Here is a 19,731-nt window from a genome sequence, read left to right as displayed (position 1 = left end):
GGAGTTCCTCCAGCATTTTAGACCAGAATTAGACCATTTGGCCCATTGAGTCTGCTCTGCCATTCCATCATGGCTGATTTACATCCACTCTATCTAGGCCTTTAAATATTCAATAGGTTTCAATGAGACCCCCTTCCCAGTTTTTTAAATATCCAACAGGTTTCAATAAGATCTTGTGTGTGTTGCTCAAGATTTCCAGCATCTCCCGAATATCTTGTGTCCAAGATTGGCAAAGGGAACACTGAACTGTTTTTGTCACCTTTGCCAGTCATTAGTCAGATGTTGTGGTTAAGAAAGCCCTTAGTAACACAGTACACTGCTGCCAACAGGCTTGCCGTTTAGACAAAGCACCTCAGCACTGAAAAAGCCATCTCATTTGTGAAGGGGCAATTCCCAACCAAACCGGAATCACTGAAGGATGATCGACAGCTATGACAGGATCTGATTGTTATCACCTGCTTCGAAGTAAAACCAAGCAGTATACCGCATGAGGCAACAAGGATTCGCTCTCAGATGAACCCAATGCTTTTTATGTCTGACAAAACATGGAGGCACCTTCATGAGCTCTCACAGCCCCTGACGACTGTGTGATTTCAGTCTCTGAGACCGATGCGAGAGCAGCCTTCAGGAGAGTGAACTCATGGAAAGCATGTGGCCCAGACGGGGTAGCTGGCTGAGTACTGACCACTTGCACTGATCAATTGGCTGGAGTGTTCACTGATATCTTTAATCTCTCCTTTCAGCAGTCTGAGGTACTCAGCTGCTTCAAGCAGGCTTCAATTATACCGGTGCCCAAGAAGAACGTGGTAACCTGCCTTAATGACTATCGCCTAGTAGCACTTACATCCACAGTGATGGGGAATTTTGAGAGGCTGGTGTTGAACCGAATCCTGCCTGAGGAGTGACTTGGACCTGCTCCAATTTGCCTACTATCACAATAGATTGACAGCAGATGCCATTTTATTGCCTCTTCGCTCAACCCTGGTATATCAGGACAGTGAAGGTGCATCCATCAGGATGCTTTTCCTTGACCACAGCTTGACATTCAATACGATCATCTCAGAAAACTCAGAATCAGATTTATTATCACTGGCATGTGACGTGAAATTTGTTAACTTAGTAGCAGCAGTTCAATGCAATACCTAACATAGAAGTAAAAACAAATAAATCAATTACAGTATACATACATTGAATAGATTAAAAATAGTGCAAAAAACAGAAATAATAAATATTTAAAAAGTGAGGTAGTGTCCAAGGGTTCAATGTCCATTTAGGAATCGGATGGCAGAGGGGAAGAAGCTGTTCCTGAATCGCTGGGTGTGTGCCTTCAGGCTTCTGTACCTCCTACCTGATGGTAACAGTGAGAAAAGGGCATGCCCTGGGTGCTGGAGGTCCTTAATAATGGACGCTGCCTTTCTGAGACACCGCTCTCTAAAGATGTCCTGGGTACTTTGTAGGCTAGTGCCCAAGATGGAGCCGAATAAATATACAACCCTCTGCAATTTCTTTTGGTCCTGTACAGTAGCCCCTCCATACCAGACAGTGATGCAGCCTGTCAGAATGCTCTCCACAGTACATCTATAGAAGTTTTTGAGTGTAATTGTTGACAGATCAAATCTCTTCAAAATCCTAATGAGGTTAGCCACTGTCTTGCTTTCTTTATAACTGCATCGATATGTTGAGACCAGGTTAGATCTGCAGAGATCTTGACACCCAGGAACTTGAAACTGTTCACTTTTGATCCCTATACGAGGATTGGTATGTGTTCCTTTGTCTTACCTTTCCAGAAGTCCATAATTAGCTCTTTCGTCTTACTGACGTTGAGTGCCAGGTTGTTGCTGCGACACCACTCCACCAGTTGGCATATCCTGCTCCTGTACGCCCTCTCGTCACCTCCTGAGATTCTACCAACAATGGTTGTATCATCAGCAAATTTATAGATGGTATTTGAGCTATGCCTATCCACACAGTCATGAGTATAGAGAGAGTAGAGCAGTGGGCTAAGCACACACCCCTGAGGTGTACCAGTGTTGACAGTCAGCGAGGAGATGTTATCATCAATCCACACAGATTGTGGTCTTCCGGTTAGGAAGTCGAGGATCAAATTGCAGAGGGAGGAACAGAGGCCCAGGTTCTGTAACTTCTCAAACAGGACTGTGGGAATGATGGTATTAAATGCTGAGCTATAGTCGATGAACAGCATCCTGACATAGGTGTTTGTGTTGTCCAGGTGGTCTAAAGCCTTGTGAAGAGCCATTGAGATTGCGTCTGCCGTTGACTTGTTGTGACGATAGACAAATTGCAGTGGGTCCAGGTCCTTGCTGAGGCAGGAGTTCAGTCTAGTGATGACCAACCTCTCAAAGTATTTCATCACTGTAGATGTGAGTGCTACCGGTTGATAGTCATTAAGGCAGCTCACATTATTCTTCTTAGGCATAATTGTTGCCCTTTTGAGGCAAGTGGGAACTTCCGCCCGTAGCAGTGAGAGGTTGAAAATGTCCTTGAATACTCCCGCCAGTTGGTTGGCACAGGTTTACCGAGCCTTACCAAGTATTCCATTGGGACCTTCTGCCTTGCGAGGGTTCACTTTCTTTAAAGGCAGCCTAACATCGGCCTCTGAGACAGAAAGCACAGGGTCATCAGGTGCAGCAGGGATCTTCACAGCTGTAGTTATATTCTCCCTTTCAAAGCGTGTATAGAAGGAATTAAGCTCATCCGGTAGTGAAGCATCGCTGACATTCGTGCTATTGGGTTTCGCTTTGGAGGAAGTAATGTCTTGCAACCCCTGTCAGAGTTGTCGTACATCCATTGTTGTCTCCAACCTCATTTGGAAGTGTCTCTTCACCCTTGAAGCAGCCTTCCACAAATCATACCTGGTTTTCTGGCACAGGCCTGAGTCGCCAGACTTGAATGCCACAGATCTAACTTTCAGCAGAGGACGTACCTCCTGGTTCATCCACGGCTTTTGGTTTGGGAATGTACAGTAAGTCTTTGTAGGTACATACTCATCCACACAGGTTTTAATGAAGTCGGTAACAACTGCAGCATACTCATTCAGGTTCAAAGATGAAGCCTAGTCCACTTATTCAAAGCAGTCCTGTAGATGCTCCTGTGCTTCTCTTGTCCAAACCTTCTTGGTGCTCACCACTGGTGCTGCAGTCTTCAATCTCTGCCTATACTCAGGGAGTAGAAGTACAGCCAGGTGATCAGACTTTCCAAAGTGAGGGGTGGGATAGCACAACAGACATTCTTGATAGTGGTGTAACAGTAGTCCAGGGTGTCAGTAAGCTTCAAGACCTTGGCCTCAATACCTCATTGTGCAACTGAAACAACAGGAATTCTGCAGATGCTGGAAATTCAAGCAACACACATCAAAGTTGCTGGTGAACGCAGCAGGCCAGGCAGCATCTGTAGGAAGCGGTGCAGTCGACGTTTCAGGCCGAGACCCTTCGTCAGGACTTTGTCAAGGGTCTCGGCCCGAAATGTCAACTGCACCTCTTCCTACAGATGCTACCTGGCCTGCTATGTGCAACTGAAGCCTAGATTTCCTCACTGGCAGACTCCAGTCAGTTTGGATTGGCAACAACATCTCCACCACAATCACCATCTGCACAGGTAGATGACAAGACTGTGTGCTTAGTTCCCTGTTCGACTCACTTTATGCTTATAACTGTGAGGATAAGCACAGCTCCAATACCACATTTAAGCTCCTGTCAAAGGTAGTGATGAATCAGCATATAGCAGGGAGACTGAAAATCTGGCTGAGTGGTGCTACAACAACCACCTCTCACTTAACATCAGCAAAACCAAGAAAAGTGATTGTTGACTACAGGAATAGGAAACTAGAGGTCAATGAGCCAGTCCTCATCAGGGGATCAGAGGTGGAGAAGGTCAGCAACCTTAAATTCCTTAGCGTTATCATTTCAGAGGATCTGTCCAGGGTCGAGCATGTAACTGCCATTACAAAGAAAGCATGGTAGTGCCTCTACTCTCTGAGAAGTTTGCAAAGATTTGACATATCATCTAAAACTGAGAAACTTCTATAGATGCACAGTGGAGAATATATTGACTGGATGCCTCACGGCCTGGTATGAAAACACCAATATCCTTGAATGGAAAAGCTTACAAACAGCAGTGGGTACAGCTCAGCCCATCTCAGGTAAAGCCCTCCCTACCATTAAACAAATCTCCAAGGAGCACTTTTTCAGAAGAGCAGCATCTACCTTCAAGGACCCCAATGATCCAGACCACGCTCTCTTCTTGCTGCTGCCATCAGGAAGGAGGTAGACGAGCCTTACGAACCAAACCACCGGTTTCAGGAACTACCCCTCCACCATCAGGCTTTTGAACCAGAGGTGATAACTTCATTCAACCCAACACTGAACTGTTCCCACAAACTATGGACTCACTTTCAAGGACTCTTCATCTCATCTTCTTGATATTTATTACTTATTTATTTATTATTATTTTGTTTGTCTTTTGTTTTGAATTTGCATGCTGTTTGTTACTGTCTTGTCTATGGTTTTTCATCGATTCTACTGTTTCTTTGTAATTATTTTCAACGTGCACAAGACAATGAATCTCAGAATCAGTATATGGTGACATAGTTTGATAATAAATTTAATTTGGATTTTGTATGCTGCCATTCTGAGACTGGCATCTTTATCCCCACTTTACTCCAGAGAACTCTTAAAGTCAAACAGACAAATCTAGCTAGGGAAGCTTTACAGTCTAAGTTCTCCCTGCTGTCTATAAGGAGTTTGCATGCTCCCCAGTGACCACATGGGATCCTGGTTGCTCCAGTTTCCTCCCACAACCCAAAAGACATAGGCGTTAGGATCAGTAAGCTGTAGGCATACTACACTGGCATTGGAAGCCTGGCGACACTTGCAGGCTGAGCTCTGGAAGGTGTTGGGTGTTGATGCAAATAACCCATTTCAGTGTATGTGGCAAATAAAGCTCATCACATTTTAAAAGCTGCACACTGCTTAGGACAGTAATGTTATGGCAATATCCCAAATGCTCTTCAGGCTTTAGTTCTACCAAGCTGCATCTGACTCCCTGCACTTAATTATGTGCAATATATCTATGGATGGGTCTTCAGACAAAGAGTTTTCCAAATTAGATAAATAGAAATTCTGCATCCAGCATGATGCGGAAACTTAGTGAAGCAATTGATTTTCATTAACTTCAATTTTGGCTAACCAAAACAAAATAAACTTTATCAGTTGCATACATTATGTGACAAGCCATTCTTAGAAATTTATATCTTTGTTAAAAAAAAAAGTATATTAAAACCAGGAAGTAAGGTAATAAAATTGTTCTGTGAATAGGATTAAGTTTAATGCACTGAGCAATGATTTTCTCTTTAGTGACCCACTATCTTTTTTATTAAACCATTTAATGCAGATATATTACTTGTTTTCCATACCTAATATTCAAAATGACAGACAATCAGGGCAATGCCTGTTAGCTGACAGAACAAAAATAAAATGCATTTTAATCATGACAGAAAGAAACTGTTATCAACCTCATGTTTATTGACTGCTGTGGGCAGTGAACTTCAAACACCAGCAGCTCTTTACTGCTCAAGATTCTGACAAACTGACAAGCTAGAAAGGAATGTCTCTGTTAAGTGAATGGTAACAAAAGCAAGGAAAAAATGTGACCTTTTTGTCTACTCTCCAGGACAATCTTGAAATTAAAAAGCAATGAAATTTAAAAAGAACTTTGCAATAAATCAGCAAAACAATTTGTATTTTACTTCTGGTAAAACATTATTAAATACACAAATTAAAAATACTTAACATTTTCACACAATAAAATTTGCAGTAATTTAGGCCTAAAGTCAGATTTATGAAATTCTTTCCACGAAACCTCCTATTAACCAAGAGCAGTTGTATTAAAGACTGTTGCTATTTGTATTCAAATAAAATGTTGCTATTCATTAAAATCCAAGAATAATCTGGAGAGGTAGGAGGAAATATAATTCCTTTTGCAATACCAAAGAAATTATTCCCATCTCTTTCAAGCACAGTTTTAGCATAACTGTGTGCTTTTGAAATGTTAAGCTCCTTAACAGGTAGCACTTGATTACACCTATTAAGCCTTTGCCAAGATTTACCAGTTAAATATAATGGAAATATCAAGCAGACGTGACATTAAAGGGACTTGGTTAAAGTCAGATAGAGAAATAAAAATGCTGGACTTTGAATAAGAAGTGTGATGAAATATTCCTCTCTATTACGTGCCCACAAGTGTATTTGTTGATAAGTGTATAACTCTAAGTGGCCCTTAACTGTAAATCCCTGAAAATGTTAAGTCACATCACAAAAAGTGAGTCATCACAAACCATGGTCATTTGGCTTAAAACACAAACTGCTTGAAGGATGCTCAAGGTAATTTCAATATCGCTTCCAACTAGACTTTCAAGCAGAGTTTTACTCTCAGCCAGAAAGCCACATCCAAATTGTGCTCTTCTGTATACCTATTTTGCCAGAGCATTTAGATCTAAATTTTAAACTCATGAATGCATAAATTGTAAAAACAAACAGAAGGGATAAATTCAATCTATATAATCTCTTTATAAAAAGGAAAATTAAAACTTCAATCTATCCAACAATCATTCATTCCAGATAGGAACAGCACATTTACATACAAGGATTCTGAAGGGTCTCAGACCAAAACACTGGTTCTTTATTTCTCTCCAAAGATGCTGCCTGGCCTGCTGAGTTACTCCAGCACTTTTGTGTGTTGCATTTGTCATCCAGCTGTGAGTTTTTAAAAAAAATTTAATAACTACCTGTGTTAATGCTGGAGGAACACTGGAGGAACTCAGCAGCATCTATGGAAAAGAGTAAACGGTTGACATTTCAGGCTGAGACCGTTCTTCAGGACTGAGAAGGAAAGGGGAAGATGCCAGAATAAAGAAGTGGAAGGAGGGGAAGGAGGTTAGTTGGAAGGTGATGGGTGAAGCCAGTTGGGTGACAAAAGTCATGGGCTGGAGAAGAAAGAGGAGAGTGGACTTTAGGAGAAAGGGAAGGAAGAGGGGACCCAGGGGCAAGTAATAGGCAGGCGAGAAGAAGTGAAAGGTCAGAGTAGGGAACAGAGGAAAGGGGAGGGGGATTTGTTCACTGGAAGGAGAAATAGATATTCATGCCATCAGGTTGGAGGGTACCCAGATGGAATACAAGGTGTTGCTTCTCCATCCTGAGGGTGGCCTCATCTTGGCACAAGAAGTAGTCATGGATCGACCCGTCAGAAGGGGATTAGGAATTTAAATTTTGGCCACCGGGAAGTCATTGCAAGTTTTGGCAAGGGTAAGTTAAAATTAAAAACACAAAAGACTATAAAGTCGTAGAAAAATGTTGCGCCAAAATTATGTTCTTACAATTACAGCTGATTTGAGCTAAAGTACTTGCAGGAATTGTTTTTGTCTCATAAAAGAGGCAAACTGATGACTACATGCCTTTTGAGGGAATAGATCAATGAAGGAGAGTAAAATGAGGAAAAAAATGCATTTACTCTAGTGTTTCTTTAATATTTGTTTTGGTGATATCTGCTTTATGTCTCCATGTACATCTCTAGTGAGAATTGACAGTGGAAGGTTCCACTTCCCCAGTTGCATTTCACCTGCAGAAAGCAATGTACTTGCTGTCAATGTGATAATTTTAAGTAGAGCACAAGTACAAAATAGAAACATCTAAAAATGTTTTGTGTATCAACATTTTTGAATTAAAACTACATTTCTTCATGAAAAAAAAATCTCGGATATGCCTGGAAGATAATTTTCAACCTCCAAGTATGAAGGCCTAATGGCAGATCACACAAGGCAGCATAAAGTACTGAATTAAACAACGGTCCAAACTAAGTGAATATAATAATTTACTTTGGATCTGGCTGTAAAATTTTAGTTTTTAATTTTGTGTGGACATTGAAAGGTTCATAGGGGATGATGCAATAAAGGTGAATGCATTTAATAACACGTTGACATTCCAAATCCTGCAAATAGTAACTGTTTTGACTGCATTTCTCATACATTTCAACTTCCAACAATTACTTAGACTGCAAATAACATTATAAAATCAATTTAATTTTGAATGACATCCTGGATATGCCTTCTTCTTGTTAGTATCACTGGGAGGTGGAACCAGAGTTGGGCAACCCACACTCAATGACTCAGAAACAGATTCTTCCCCTCAGCCAGCAAATTTCTGAACAGTCCATGAACACTGCCTCATTATAACTACTTTTTTGCACTACTTATTTTTGTAATTTATAGTAATTTTATGTGTTTGGACTGTGCTGCTGCTGCAAAACAACAAATTTCACATCATACAAGTCAGTGATAATTTAACAGAATCTAATCAAGAAGTTTAATCAGTGGAGACAGAAGAGACGGTGGATGCTAGAAATCTGGTGTAATCAGTGGGATACCAATGATTGCTGGAAAATTTAACAAAACAAAGTTGGAGAAATACAAAGGTCATAACTGTTGCTTTTGTACATCCTCCTCACAAAGAGGGTTTTGTTGAATAATGAAGAAACAGTCGGGCAGGGTCAAATCATCCTGAAAATAAACCATAAGCTCCTCTCTGTACCCACCTTGCAACTGAAAGATGAGTGGCTGTATTTATTTGTTATTCTGATTATTTATTTATTGAAAGATACCATGTGGGCAGGCTCTTCCATCCCAACAACCCAACATTTTAATACTAGCTTAATAAATGGGCAATTTCCAAGGAAACAATCTACCAACTGTTATGTCTTTGGACTGTGGGAGGAAAGTGGAGCACCCGGAGGAAACCCATATGGTTCCTGAGGAGGACATACAAACTCCTTACAGACGGCGCCAGAATTGAACTCGAAACTCTGACGTCTCAAGCTGTAATAGTATTGCACTAACCTCTATGCTACCATGGCACCGTGTAGTTACAATTATTCATGAGGATCTGTGCACACCTGTTTGCACAGATAAAATGTCTGCTGCCTCCATGGAATGAACCTTACAAATCTGTTTTAATAACCAAACATGCACATGTACAGACACACCCGCATCACACGCTGTGAAAATAATTTTCAAGGTTTGACACCTCCTCAATAACAACGCAGCACAATTTGGGATTATTTTATAAAATGCATGAAATAATGACACTTCCCAATTTTATGACAAGTATTGTCACATGCGGCCATTTTCTGCCTATTATTTCATTTGTCTAAGTGTAAGTTGGCAGGTTGTCAGATGATAAAAGGCAAATAAGAAGTTACATATACTGCATAGCTGAATTTACGCAAGTTAGTGGTAAGCCTACTGTGTAACATTAACAACCTCTATTAGAAACATTCTTCCACAATGTAGAAATGCAAATGTTGAAAGGAAAAACTGTGGAAAGGATATTTCCTATGATGGGGGGGGGCGCGGCAGGAGGGGGTCTAGAACCAGAGGGCCCAGCCTCAGAATATAAGGACGTCCTTTTACAACAGAGACGAGGAAGAATTTCTTTAGCCAGAGGGTGGTGTTTCTGTGGAATTCATTGCCAAAGCTGTGGAGGCCAAGTTATTGGGTATATTTAAAGTAGAGGTTTCCTGATTGATCCCATCAATCAGCCATGATGGAATGGTAGGCAGACTCAATGGTTGAATGGCCTAATTCTGCTCCCATGATTAAACAATGAGGAAATTATTTCTGGCGAAGCAATTTACAGAATTACTTCATTAACTATATGAGGAAGGAGTCAAAAAGATATTGGAAGCTTTAAACTACACCAGAGCATTTCCAAAACCATCAACTAAACTAGATTTGTAGTGGAATTAATATTCAGAAATTTATCAGGTTCCAGCAGTATTAATTATACCTAAAAATTTCATTAGCTTTAAATAATACCTCTTTACATTTAGGTCGGCTGGTGGCGCAGTGAGATCAGCGCTGAGCTCGAGAACGGAGATTCCCAAGTTCGATCCAGTGACAGACCGCCCCCATGCGTGCTCTCCAATCGCGCCAGGTTGATGTCGAGCTCGCAACTCGGCCTCGTAAAATAATACTGCGAAATGTCTGTGGGAGGAGTAGCGCCCCACACAGCCTTACGAACTGCGCCTTGTAAGGCATGAAAATGACCAACGCTGGCCTCTCAGGTCTGAGCTGACGTCATCATGACCATCATTTTTACAGGATGTAACAAAATAATGAATTAACATTGATCATATGCTTTATCAACAATGCCTAACACAGAAAACATACCAGTAATGATGAGACATTCATTGTAGTCCAAGGCTTCTGTAAACAGTCGTGAAACAATGAGCTCGGGGTTGATCAAAAACCTTATTTCTTCCTGCACGAGGCCACCACGTGTGACGCCACCTCCAACAAATTTATTTGCAAAATCCACCTGAAAATAACAATAGATATCGTGTTTAATCTTCTGATTTTAGGGTTTGAAAACAATTACTACAACTTGAATGAGTATTTTTGGGGGCATCACCAGCTACCTACCTATAGTCATTGCAACCACTTCTTAAAGCAGGTGCCTGCTATCTACAAATCATATTGCACCATGGCACACAGGTGTGTTGTCTGGCTGAGGAATATCAGTTAGGGTTAGGATGAGATAGTATTGGCAGGTAAACTGGTACAAATGAGAATATGTGCTCGGATTGGGCATGGACATGAGAGTCAAGGATCACTGCACTGCAGGGTACTGAGGAGAAATAATTCAATTCCACTTCCTTGCTATTAAGTTTGATGTCATGATCTGCCCCCAAATGGACAAGTATTTATAATCCTTTATTTCAATTTATATTTTCAACTTCTCTTGCTTTATTATCTAACTAATGTCCAGTTATCAAGGAAGATGAAGCATTTTGTTCTCTGATCGCTTGCTTTAGTTATACAAGAACATGTGAAAATAGGGTCAGGAGCACGCCACTCAAATCCTCAACATATCCTGCCATTTAATGTGACTTTGGCCAATTTTTCTCAGGTTGCAACTTTTCTTCCATGCCAGTTTCCTATAGTCCATCATTTCCTCCTGAAATCTCAACAACCTAGCATTTACCATCCTTCAAGGTAGAGAATTACTGAGATTCTACTCAGCAGATGATGAGAGCATCTCAGTTTTAAGTTCTCTTATCTTCAAATGGAAACAGCTGAACAACTACGTCATTATATCTGCTCAGGGTCTTTTACCTCAATAAGATTATTTTTCAATCTTTCAAACTCCAATGAATATAGACCTTGTAAATGGAATAGGCACTTTGTAAGGAAGTTCTCTCATTAATGAATCACCTTAACTTTGCCCGAACTTCACTACTTCAGTACAGTCCATTTGATGAACCTTGCAACTAACCAATGTGAACAGAAGCAACGCATCACCCGACTGACTAATTGTCATGAGTCAACACAAGTCAGCCAAAACTGAGAGTTAATCAGTTTCCCAACATACTCTGCAGTGAGGCTAATTTATATTAATTTGCAACTTGCCCTATCTGCTGAATCTCTGTCTTACCAGGCACCTTTGCTCTGTAATGCAGCTAACTCTAATGGATACTTAAAAGTGATTTATTAAAGACCTACCAACGAGCCATTTCTACATGTAATATTAAGTCCAGAGGTGTTTCTCATCTGTTATGATAAAAAGCGCCATCATTAGGCCACACTTTCCTGAATACATTCTTCTAGCTAACACAACAACAACATTCACTAAACTCAAGGGCATAGTTATATAGTTTCTTCCCCTTTGTTTCCAGTCTTGATGAGGGATCTCAGCCTGAAATGTCGACTGCTTATTCCCCTACATAGATGATGCCTGACCTGGTGAGTTCCTCCAACATCTTGTGTGCATAGCTCTACAGATAGTCTTTGGGTTACCTAAGTGTTCCATTCTTGGGAACCATCCTTAACTGATTTCCCTACAAGTTAGAAACTCAAGCCACATATTAAGCCAATGGAATAAATACTGTCTCCAGTCATTAAGAGTATCATGAGACAATTTATTATTACTGTCTTGAAAAATGCTTTAAAATAGGTGAATTTCCATCGTCAGATTTATGTAAACTAGGTCATTTATAACACTGGACAACAAAGATTTTGCTTCCTAAATACTTTTGGGTGTGCCTTATAGATCTTGGGCTGCTGATTATGAAAATCACCATGAAATTTCCCTATCACGCTCCATTTTCTTTTGAAATTGCCTATATTTGTTATTTCAATTCAGAATACCTGATGCCAAGGTTAAGGAAGGCATTTTTGTTGGTCCACAAATAAAACAGGTCATCAATGATAGGCAATTCAAAGAACTTCTAGTGGGACCGGAGAAAATCGTATGGAAGGCATTCAAGGATGTTGTTGAAAAACTTCTTGGCAAATACAGAGCACCAAACTACAAATGTGTGTAGCTGGAATGCAACATGATTCAAGCATTCAAAACCATGAAGTGCAACATGTCATTAAAGATTCATTTTCTGCACTCCCATTTAGACTTTTTCCCTGCAAATCTTGATGCTGTTAGTGACGAGCACAGTGAAAGGTCTCACCAATACATTACGGTCATGGAGAAATGGCATCAGGGCAACTGGAATCCATCAATGCTGACTTAAGCAAGAAGCCTCAAATACAAAGTACAAACGAAAATTATCAACAAAAGATTTTTAGCTTGGTTGAACTATTGCAAAGTGACAGCACTGTTCTGCAATTAAACGCATTATATTTGATAAAAGTTAATTTCCTATTTCTCCAAATTCCTAAGCGATGCAAGTAGTCTGAAATTATATTTGTGTTTAGCTTCAACTGGTCTATCATGAACAAAAATAATTCTGAGGAAACAACATTTCTGAAAAAAAATTGTTGTTCAGTGTAATAGGAGACCTTGTGTTGATCTTTCTGCTCAAATGCAGATAGAAAGAAATTATAATCATAATGGAAACAGGTTTCAAACAAATACAGTACATTTATATTTTATATTGAAGGATTTCACACAAACTATCTGACATGAGCAGCAATATAAACTAAGCTGTCCAGTAATTTAAATGACTAATCAAAGGTTTCATTGACATTTACTGTATACTAATCAGAGCGGGCACTATTCTCAATATTGTACCTGAGTGTATTGATACAGAAATTAAGAAGGAGCGAAAATATCCATTTAACACAACTGAATTTAGCAACTTGTAGTGAAGGAAAGACTTCATGCACTTTGTGGCCACTGTTTCTGGTCTGACGTAGTTGAAGATCAAAGAGAAGATCAGTCTTCTGGTACTTAACACCAAATCAATAAAGCTTCCAGTTTAAGGCTGCAAGGGTTAATTGGCAAAATCACACTTCTGGGTTTCAGATTAAATCTGCACTTCAGTAGATCAGTTCTAATTCTGTGATGCTGAAAGCCACAGGATCCTTTAAAAGCTCTTTGTAAATTCAAGGCAAAACGAGGGAGAAAACTGATATGAGGCTGTGATCTCATCAGCACTTTGCTTTGGTCTCTGACTCACCAGATGACAGCTGCCATAGCAGTTCTCTTCAGGCATGCTAAAGTGAAGTGAAAAAATGATAGAAACTGCCATAGGGACAAAATTTTAAGTAGACTTTTTCCAATGACCAGCGGCATCTTCACTTTTGTTTTGTAACTCGTCCCAATTTGCAGCAAACAGAATGCACATAAAAAGGTATTTCATTATTCTGATTCTAATAGTTTCCCTCGGCAACTTCAGAAGCACCATTTATTCCTCAGCTCTAATCATGACATTAAATCAGACAAGCTAAAAAGTTGTACAAAACATTTGATTCTTACTAACCTACTTTCTATCTACTTCTTTAAATAATGTTTTATGCAAATAGGCAATCTGGAATGATAACAACAATGCATTAATTTCTTGTGAGCAGATTTGGGCCGCTTATCTAAAAGATGTAATGGAATTGGACAGTGCCCAAAGGAGGTTCATGAAAAGGATTCCAGGAATGAAAGGGTTAACACATGAGGAACATTTGACAGCTTTGGCCTGTATTCGCTGAAGTTTAGAAGAATAAGAGGGAATCTCAGTGAAACCTATCAAATATTGAAAGACCTAGACAGAGTGAACATGGAGAGGATGTTTCCTCTACTGGGTAAGCCTAGGACTGGAGGACACAGCCTCAGAGCAGAAAAGGGGTTCCCAACCTGGGGTCCACAGATCCCTTGATTAATGGTAAGGGCCCATGGCATAGAAAAAATTGGGAACTTCCGGAATAGAGGGACACCCATTTAGAACAGAGATGAGAAAGAATTTCTTCAGCCAGAGGGTGGTGAATCTGTGGAATTCATTGCCATGGAGAGCAGTGGAGGCCAAGTCATTGGCCTATTTAAAGCATTGGTTGAAAGGTTCTGTCTGATTATTCAGGGCATCAAAGGTTATGGGGAGAAAGACAGAAGAATAGGATTGAGAGGGATGATGTCATGATGGAATAGGCTCAATGGGCTGAATGGCTTAACTCTCCTCCCACGTCTTATGGACTTAACTTTTAAGAACTGAATTAAAGCTCTTCCTTTTTAATGCTACATAAGACAACTGGATATTGAACTACCTTGACTGCTTTTTTTAAAATAAGTTAATTCCCATGGTATACTGTGATTAAACATTCCCCACAGTAGTAGTTTATGGTTAAGCAGCCACTATTCTCTTAACTATATTTGGTTCAATTCCCTTGTGTTACATGTCTGTGTATTATCCAATTAGGCACATCTGATTGTTCAGTGAGAACCCAATACAATATATCCAGCTGTTTCCTATATCCAATCCATCTTTTCCCTCATCAGGAGTGAAAATAAGGCTTGAGATTTCAGCCACCTGGTGATGGAATGGCTGACACATGTCGACATGTCTTTAAGATTTGCCTCAGCGGATAGTGATCTCTGCAGAATAGCACAAACAGAACACTCATCACAGTTGTCGGTAGATCTATATACTAACCACAAGCAAAAATACATCACTCAAGCTGCACTAATAAGTCAACAGCATGATTGGCAAAAAGGACTTGAAAGCAGCACCTACATTTATAGATCCACTGCCTTTTCATAGGCAGAAATGGGTTACAAAAAAGACTTGGGAATCTGAGCTCAATTTAGATTTTAATTGCCCTCTACATGATACTTTAGATTAAGATCCACCAGTGGCACAACTTAGATTCAGATTTATTTAACATATGTGCAACAAAACATGCATTTACAACCAACATACCCAAAGATGTGTTGGGGACAGCCCACAAGTGTCGCCACACAATTTGGCGCCAACATAGTATGCCCACAATATTCGGCAAAACAACACAAGTAGCAACAACATCAGCTACACAGTAAAGCCCCTTTCCTACTGCTCCAGGCCTCCAGTTCTTGGTCCCAGACTCTCAGACATCGAGCCTCCAACCTCCAGTCCCTGGACTGGAGTCACATCCGGTCTCACCAACTTTGGTATTCAAGGTCTATAGAGTTCCATCTATATCTGCAGAGCTGCTGAATGTCTGAGAAATAACTGCATATGGATCACTGGAACTCAACAAGAGATACAATTGTATTGAAGTATGCTGCATCAATGCAGAACACACGAGAATACCAAATACCTCTACGATAGTGTTGGCACTACTTTTACAGCTCAGCGCATACTGGAGTTCAGAGTTCAATTCTGACACTGTCTGTAAGGAGTTTTCCGGTCTCCCTGTGAGCTGCATGGGTTTCCTCCGGGTACTCGGGTTTCCTCCCACAGTTCAAAGACACACCAGTTAGTAAGTTAATTGATCATTGTGAATTGCTCATTAGCCTGTCGGCTAATATTAAATAGGTGGGTTGCTGGGTGGTAAGGTTTGCTGGGCTGGAAGGGCATGTTCCACACTATATTTCTAAATAAGCAAGCAAATAAATAAATAAATATATTTACCAGGTGGAATATTAAGCTAGATCAGGGGCTGAGACCCTTCATCAGGACTGGAGAAAAGGGATGAGAAGTCAAAATAAGAAGATGAGGGGCTGGGAGGAAGAAATACAAGGTAGTAGGTGATAGGCGAAAGTAGGGGGAGGGGTGAAGCAAAGAGCTGGGGAGTTCAGTGGTGAAAGAGATAAAGGGCTGTACAAAGGGAAATCTGACAGGGGAGGACAGATGACCATGGAAGAAAGGGAAGGGACAGCAGCACCAGAGGAAGGTGATGGATAGGTAAGGAGAGAGATGAGAGGGGGAAATGGGAAAGAGGACTGGTGAAGGAGAGGTGAGGGGAGCCATTACCAGATGTTCGAGAAATCGATGTTTATGCCATCAGATTTGAGGCTACCCAGACGGAATACAAGGTGTTGCTCCTCCAACCTGAGTGTGGCCTCGTCGCAGCAGTAGAGGCAGCCATGGACTGACATGTCGGAATGGGAATGGGAAGTAGAATTAAAATGGGTGGCCAGTGGCAAAGTGGTCTCCCAATCTACCTTGGGTCTCACTGAAATACAGGAGGCCACACGGGGAGCACTGGATACAGAAAATGACCCCAACAGACTGAAGGGGTGAAGTGTCACCTTGCCAGGTAGGACTGTTTGGGGCCGAACAGTAGTGAGGGAGGAGGTGTAGGGGTATGTGTAGCACTTGTTCCACTTGCAAGGATAAGTGCCAGGAGGGACATCAGTGCAAGGGGACAAAAAGAAAAGGGATTTGCATAGGGAATGATCCCAGCGGAAAGCAGAAAGGGGGGAGGGGGGAGATGTGCTTGGTTGTGGGATCCCATTGGAGATGGCAGAAGTTATGGAGAATTATGTGCTATATTTCCTTTTACATATAGACCACTATTGCTTGTAAGAAGATGGTCAAACATCAATGCGTTCTTGATGATCAGTAATTTTCATGGCTTTCTTTAATTATTGTACTTTTACCTGTAACATCCCACGTCCATTGTCTTCAATTGTCCCTTCACACGTGATATGGAGCCGGGTCAACTTCTTTGTAGACCTGACAAAAATAAAAAGACATGATTCATTTAATCAGCTTGCATGATTGCTTAAATTTAAGGAAATAGATATTTGGCTATTCTTGATATTTAAGCATTTTGACAGTAATATTCGACTAATCGTATTGTCTGCACTCTGCCTTAACCTGCCATTCATCCCTGTCTGTTTTTTTTATTGATAGTGACGGCACAATTATTTATTTATTTAGCGCTACAGCGCGGTGAAGGCCCTGCAAGCAATGCCAGCCCAGCAACACCATAACCCCAATTAACTTTAACCTAATCAAGGGCCAATTTATAATGACCAACTAACCTACCCAGAATGTGTTCCGACCGTGGGAGAAAGCTGGTGGACCTGTAGAAAGTCTACACATTTCATGGAGAGCACACACAGACAGTCCTTACAGAATGGCACTGGAATTGAACGCGAAATATCCCGAGTTGTAGCAGTGTCATGCTAACTGAAATGCTACTGTGGTAAAAATAAATGAGCTTACTGTTGAATTCCAAGTCAGTTTCTTTGCTTATGTGTCAATATAATGATTTTTTTAATCTCAAGTATTATCTTTAAACGCCCTTCCACAGGTTAGACCGAAATAACCTCTTTCAAACATTACACAAAGGATATTAAAAGAAATTTTCAAATGACTAATTTAAAAAATTGGAGCAAACAGCTAATTATAGATTAGATTATGAGGACACTCAGTCCTCGTTTATTGTCATTGAGAAATGCATGCATGCATTAAGAAATGATGCAATGTTCCTCCAGAGTGATATCACAAAAAAAACAAGACAAACCAAAGACTAACACTGACAATACCACATAATTATAACATATAGTTACAGCAGTGCAACGCAATACCATAATTTGATAAAGAGCAGACCATGGGAACAGTAAAAAAAAGTCTCAAAGTTCCGATCGACTCCCGATAGTCCCGGATAGCAGGCGGCAGAAGGAGAAACTCTCTCTGCCATAAACCTCCAGGCACCGACAACTGTCGATGCATTGGAAGCACCCGACCACAGCTGACTCTGAGTCCGTCCGAAAACTTCGAGCCTCCAACCAGCCCTTCGACACCGAGCACCATCTCTGCTGAGCGCTTCAACCCCATCCCGGCTGCCGAGCAACAAGCAAAGCCGAGGATTTGGGGCCTTCCCCTCTGGAGATTCTGGATCACACAGTAACAGCAGCAGCGAGAAAGGCATTTCAGAAGTTTCTCCAGATGTTCCTCCGTTCTCTCACGTCTGTCTCCATCAAATCAGGATTGTGCATGGCACCCTACTTGACAGATTACAGATATCATTCACCGGAGCGGCCGCGCAAGCTGTGTCGCGCCACCATCTTCTCCTCCTCCACATACTCCATATAATCAGAGTAAACAGTAGCTTGGTTCTGAAACTCAGCAAAGCATTAAAATAATTTGCACAAATGAAAGCATAATGGTATTGCTGTTAATCTCATCATCTTTCCTGGGAACAAAATATGGAAAAATATCCAATTATATCCTTCCAAATCTCCATGTCCAAGTACTTAGATGGTCAGGTTGTATGCATTTGTGAATTGAAATAAAGCAATGGAATGATATATATGAAATTAAATATGGAGCAACATTTTTCTTTAAAGAAAAATTTAAGCTAGTTATATACTAAGTGAATTGAGAGTTCTGAGATCCTGAATCCATGTACATTACTCAGCAGGGTGTCATGTATTGACATCACACATAAAAATGCATTCAGTGCAATTCATTAAAGAATGAACTTTCAAGACCGAGCTATTGACCACCACCACCAAAAATAAATTTGCAGAGTTCAAATTAAAGGCAACGGCTGAATAATGCAAGGGAAGTACAAGCAATCATGAGAACCATACTATCTGCAGTGGAGAAGTGTGAACAAAATAGCCAACATTAGCTCGTCTCAGTAAATATTTTTATCTTAAAAAACAATAATTTATTTGGAAATGCTAATTTCTGCAAAAGGTTAATTACAATTAACATCCCAAAGTTAAAAAAAGCATCATAATCCACTTTTTGTAGTTCCTTTGCCCATGTTGTAAGTGAAATGTTCCCTCTTTTAAACTGGCACCTTTGCATTGTAACAAAGAATTAGGCCTCTGTCAAACTCTTAATATGTTGAACTAGGAAGGGTCTCAAACTGGGAAATTGAGATGAGTCCAATGAGATTATTCCACAATGTTTCAGGTCTTTATCAAGTTTTATACAAGAAAGCGGGTGATAGTCAGTTTATTCATTCAGAGGTACAGTGCAGAACAGTTCCTTCCAGCCCGCCAAGCCACACCACCCAAGCTCAAGGTATTTAATACTGAGATTGAAAAGATTTGTGAACTCACAGGGGGATTATTCAATATGTAAATCAGGCAAAAAATAAATAGGATAGAATATTAGCTATAATCTTTAATTTGTAGAACATGTTTGAGCAGCTACAAAGTTTCCCTTTTATAGAGGCAGAAAGCTTTAAGCGATTAACAGAAGTTGGTCCATGACTATCTTAGACCTGCTTAGATCCTCTCTTATACTAATCTAATAAGCATTAGATCTATTCACTTTTTTTTTCCAAAGCATGAACATGGTCAGACCAAAGACTTGCAAAACTGAAACCCCTAACTTAACATTAGGAATAGGATTACCACGATACATACTTTTACATAATTAAAATTTAGGTAGATTTAGTTGGGGGGGGGGGGAGACAACTTTTTAATGGAACTATGCCATACCATTGACCAAAGACAAATGAATTAAAGCACAGTCAGTGGCTACTTTATTAGGTACAGCTGC

General features: G+C 40.4%; 1 protein-coding gene across 3 annotated transcripts in view; it reads right to left on the bottom strand.

Annotated features, from left to right (window-relative positions):
- Positions 1-19,731, bottom strand: part of parga (poly (ADP-ribose) glycohydrolase a) — a 196,723-nt gene that overhangs the window by 32,669 nt on the left and 144,323 nt on the right. For all 3 annotated transcript variants that reach the window (XM_063070415.1, XM_063070412.1, XM_063070414.1), the window contains exons 12-13: positions 16,863-16,938; positions 10,238-10,385 (exon numbers count right to left, since the gene is read on the bottom strand). In XM_063070415.1, coding sequence (XP_062926485.1) covers positions 10,238-10,385; positions 16,863-16,938 — 224 coding nt within the window. The remainder of the gene's footprint in view (positions 1-10,237; positions 10,386-16,862; positions 16,939-19,731) is intronic.

The sequence above is a fragment of the Mobula hypostoma genome, chromosome 18 (genome assembly GCF_963921235.1).
Source record: "Mobula hypostoma chromosome 18, sMobHyp1.1, whole genome shotgun sequence".
NCBI lineage: Eukaryota > Metazoa > Chordata > Chondrichthyes > Myliobatiformes > Myliobatidae > Mobula > Mobula hypostoma.
This window is presented reverse-complemented; position numbering and strand designations above follow the sequence as displayed.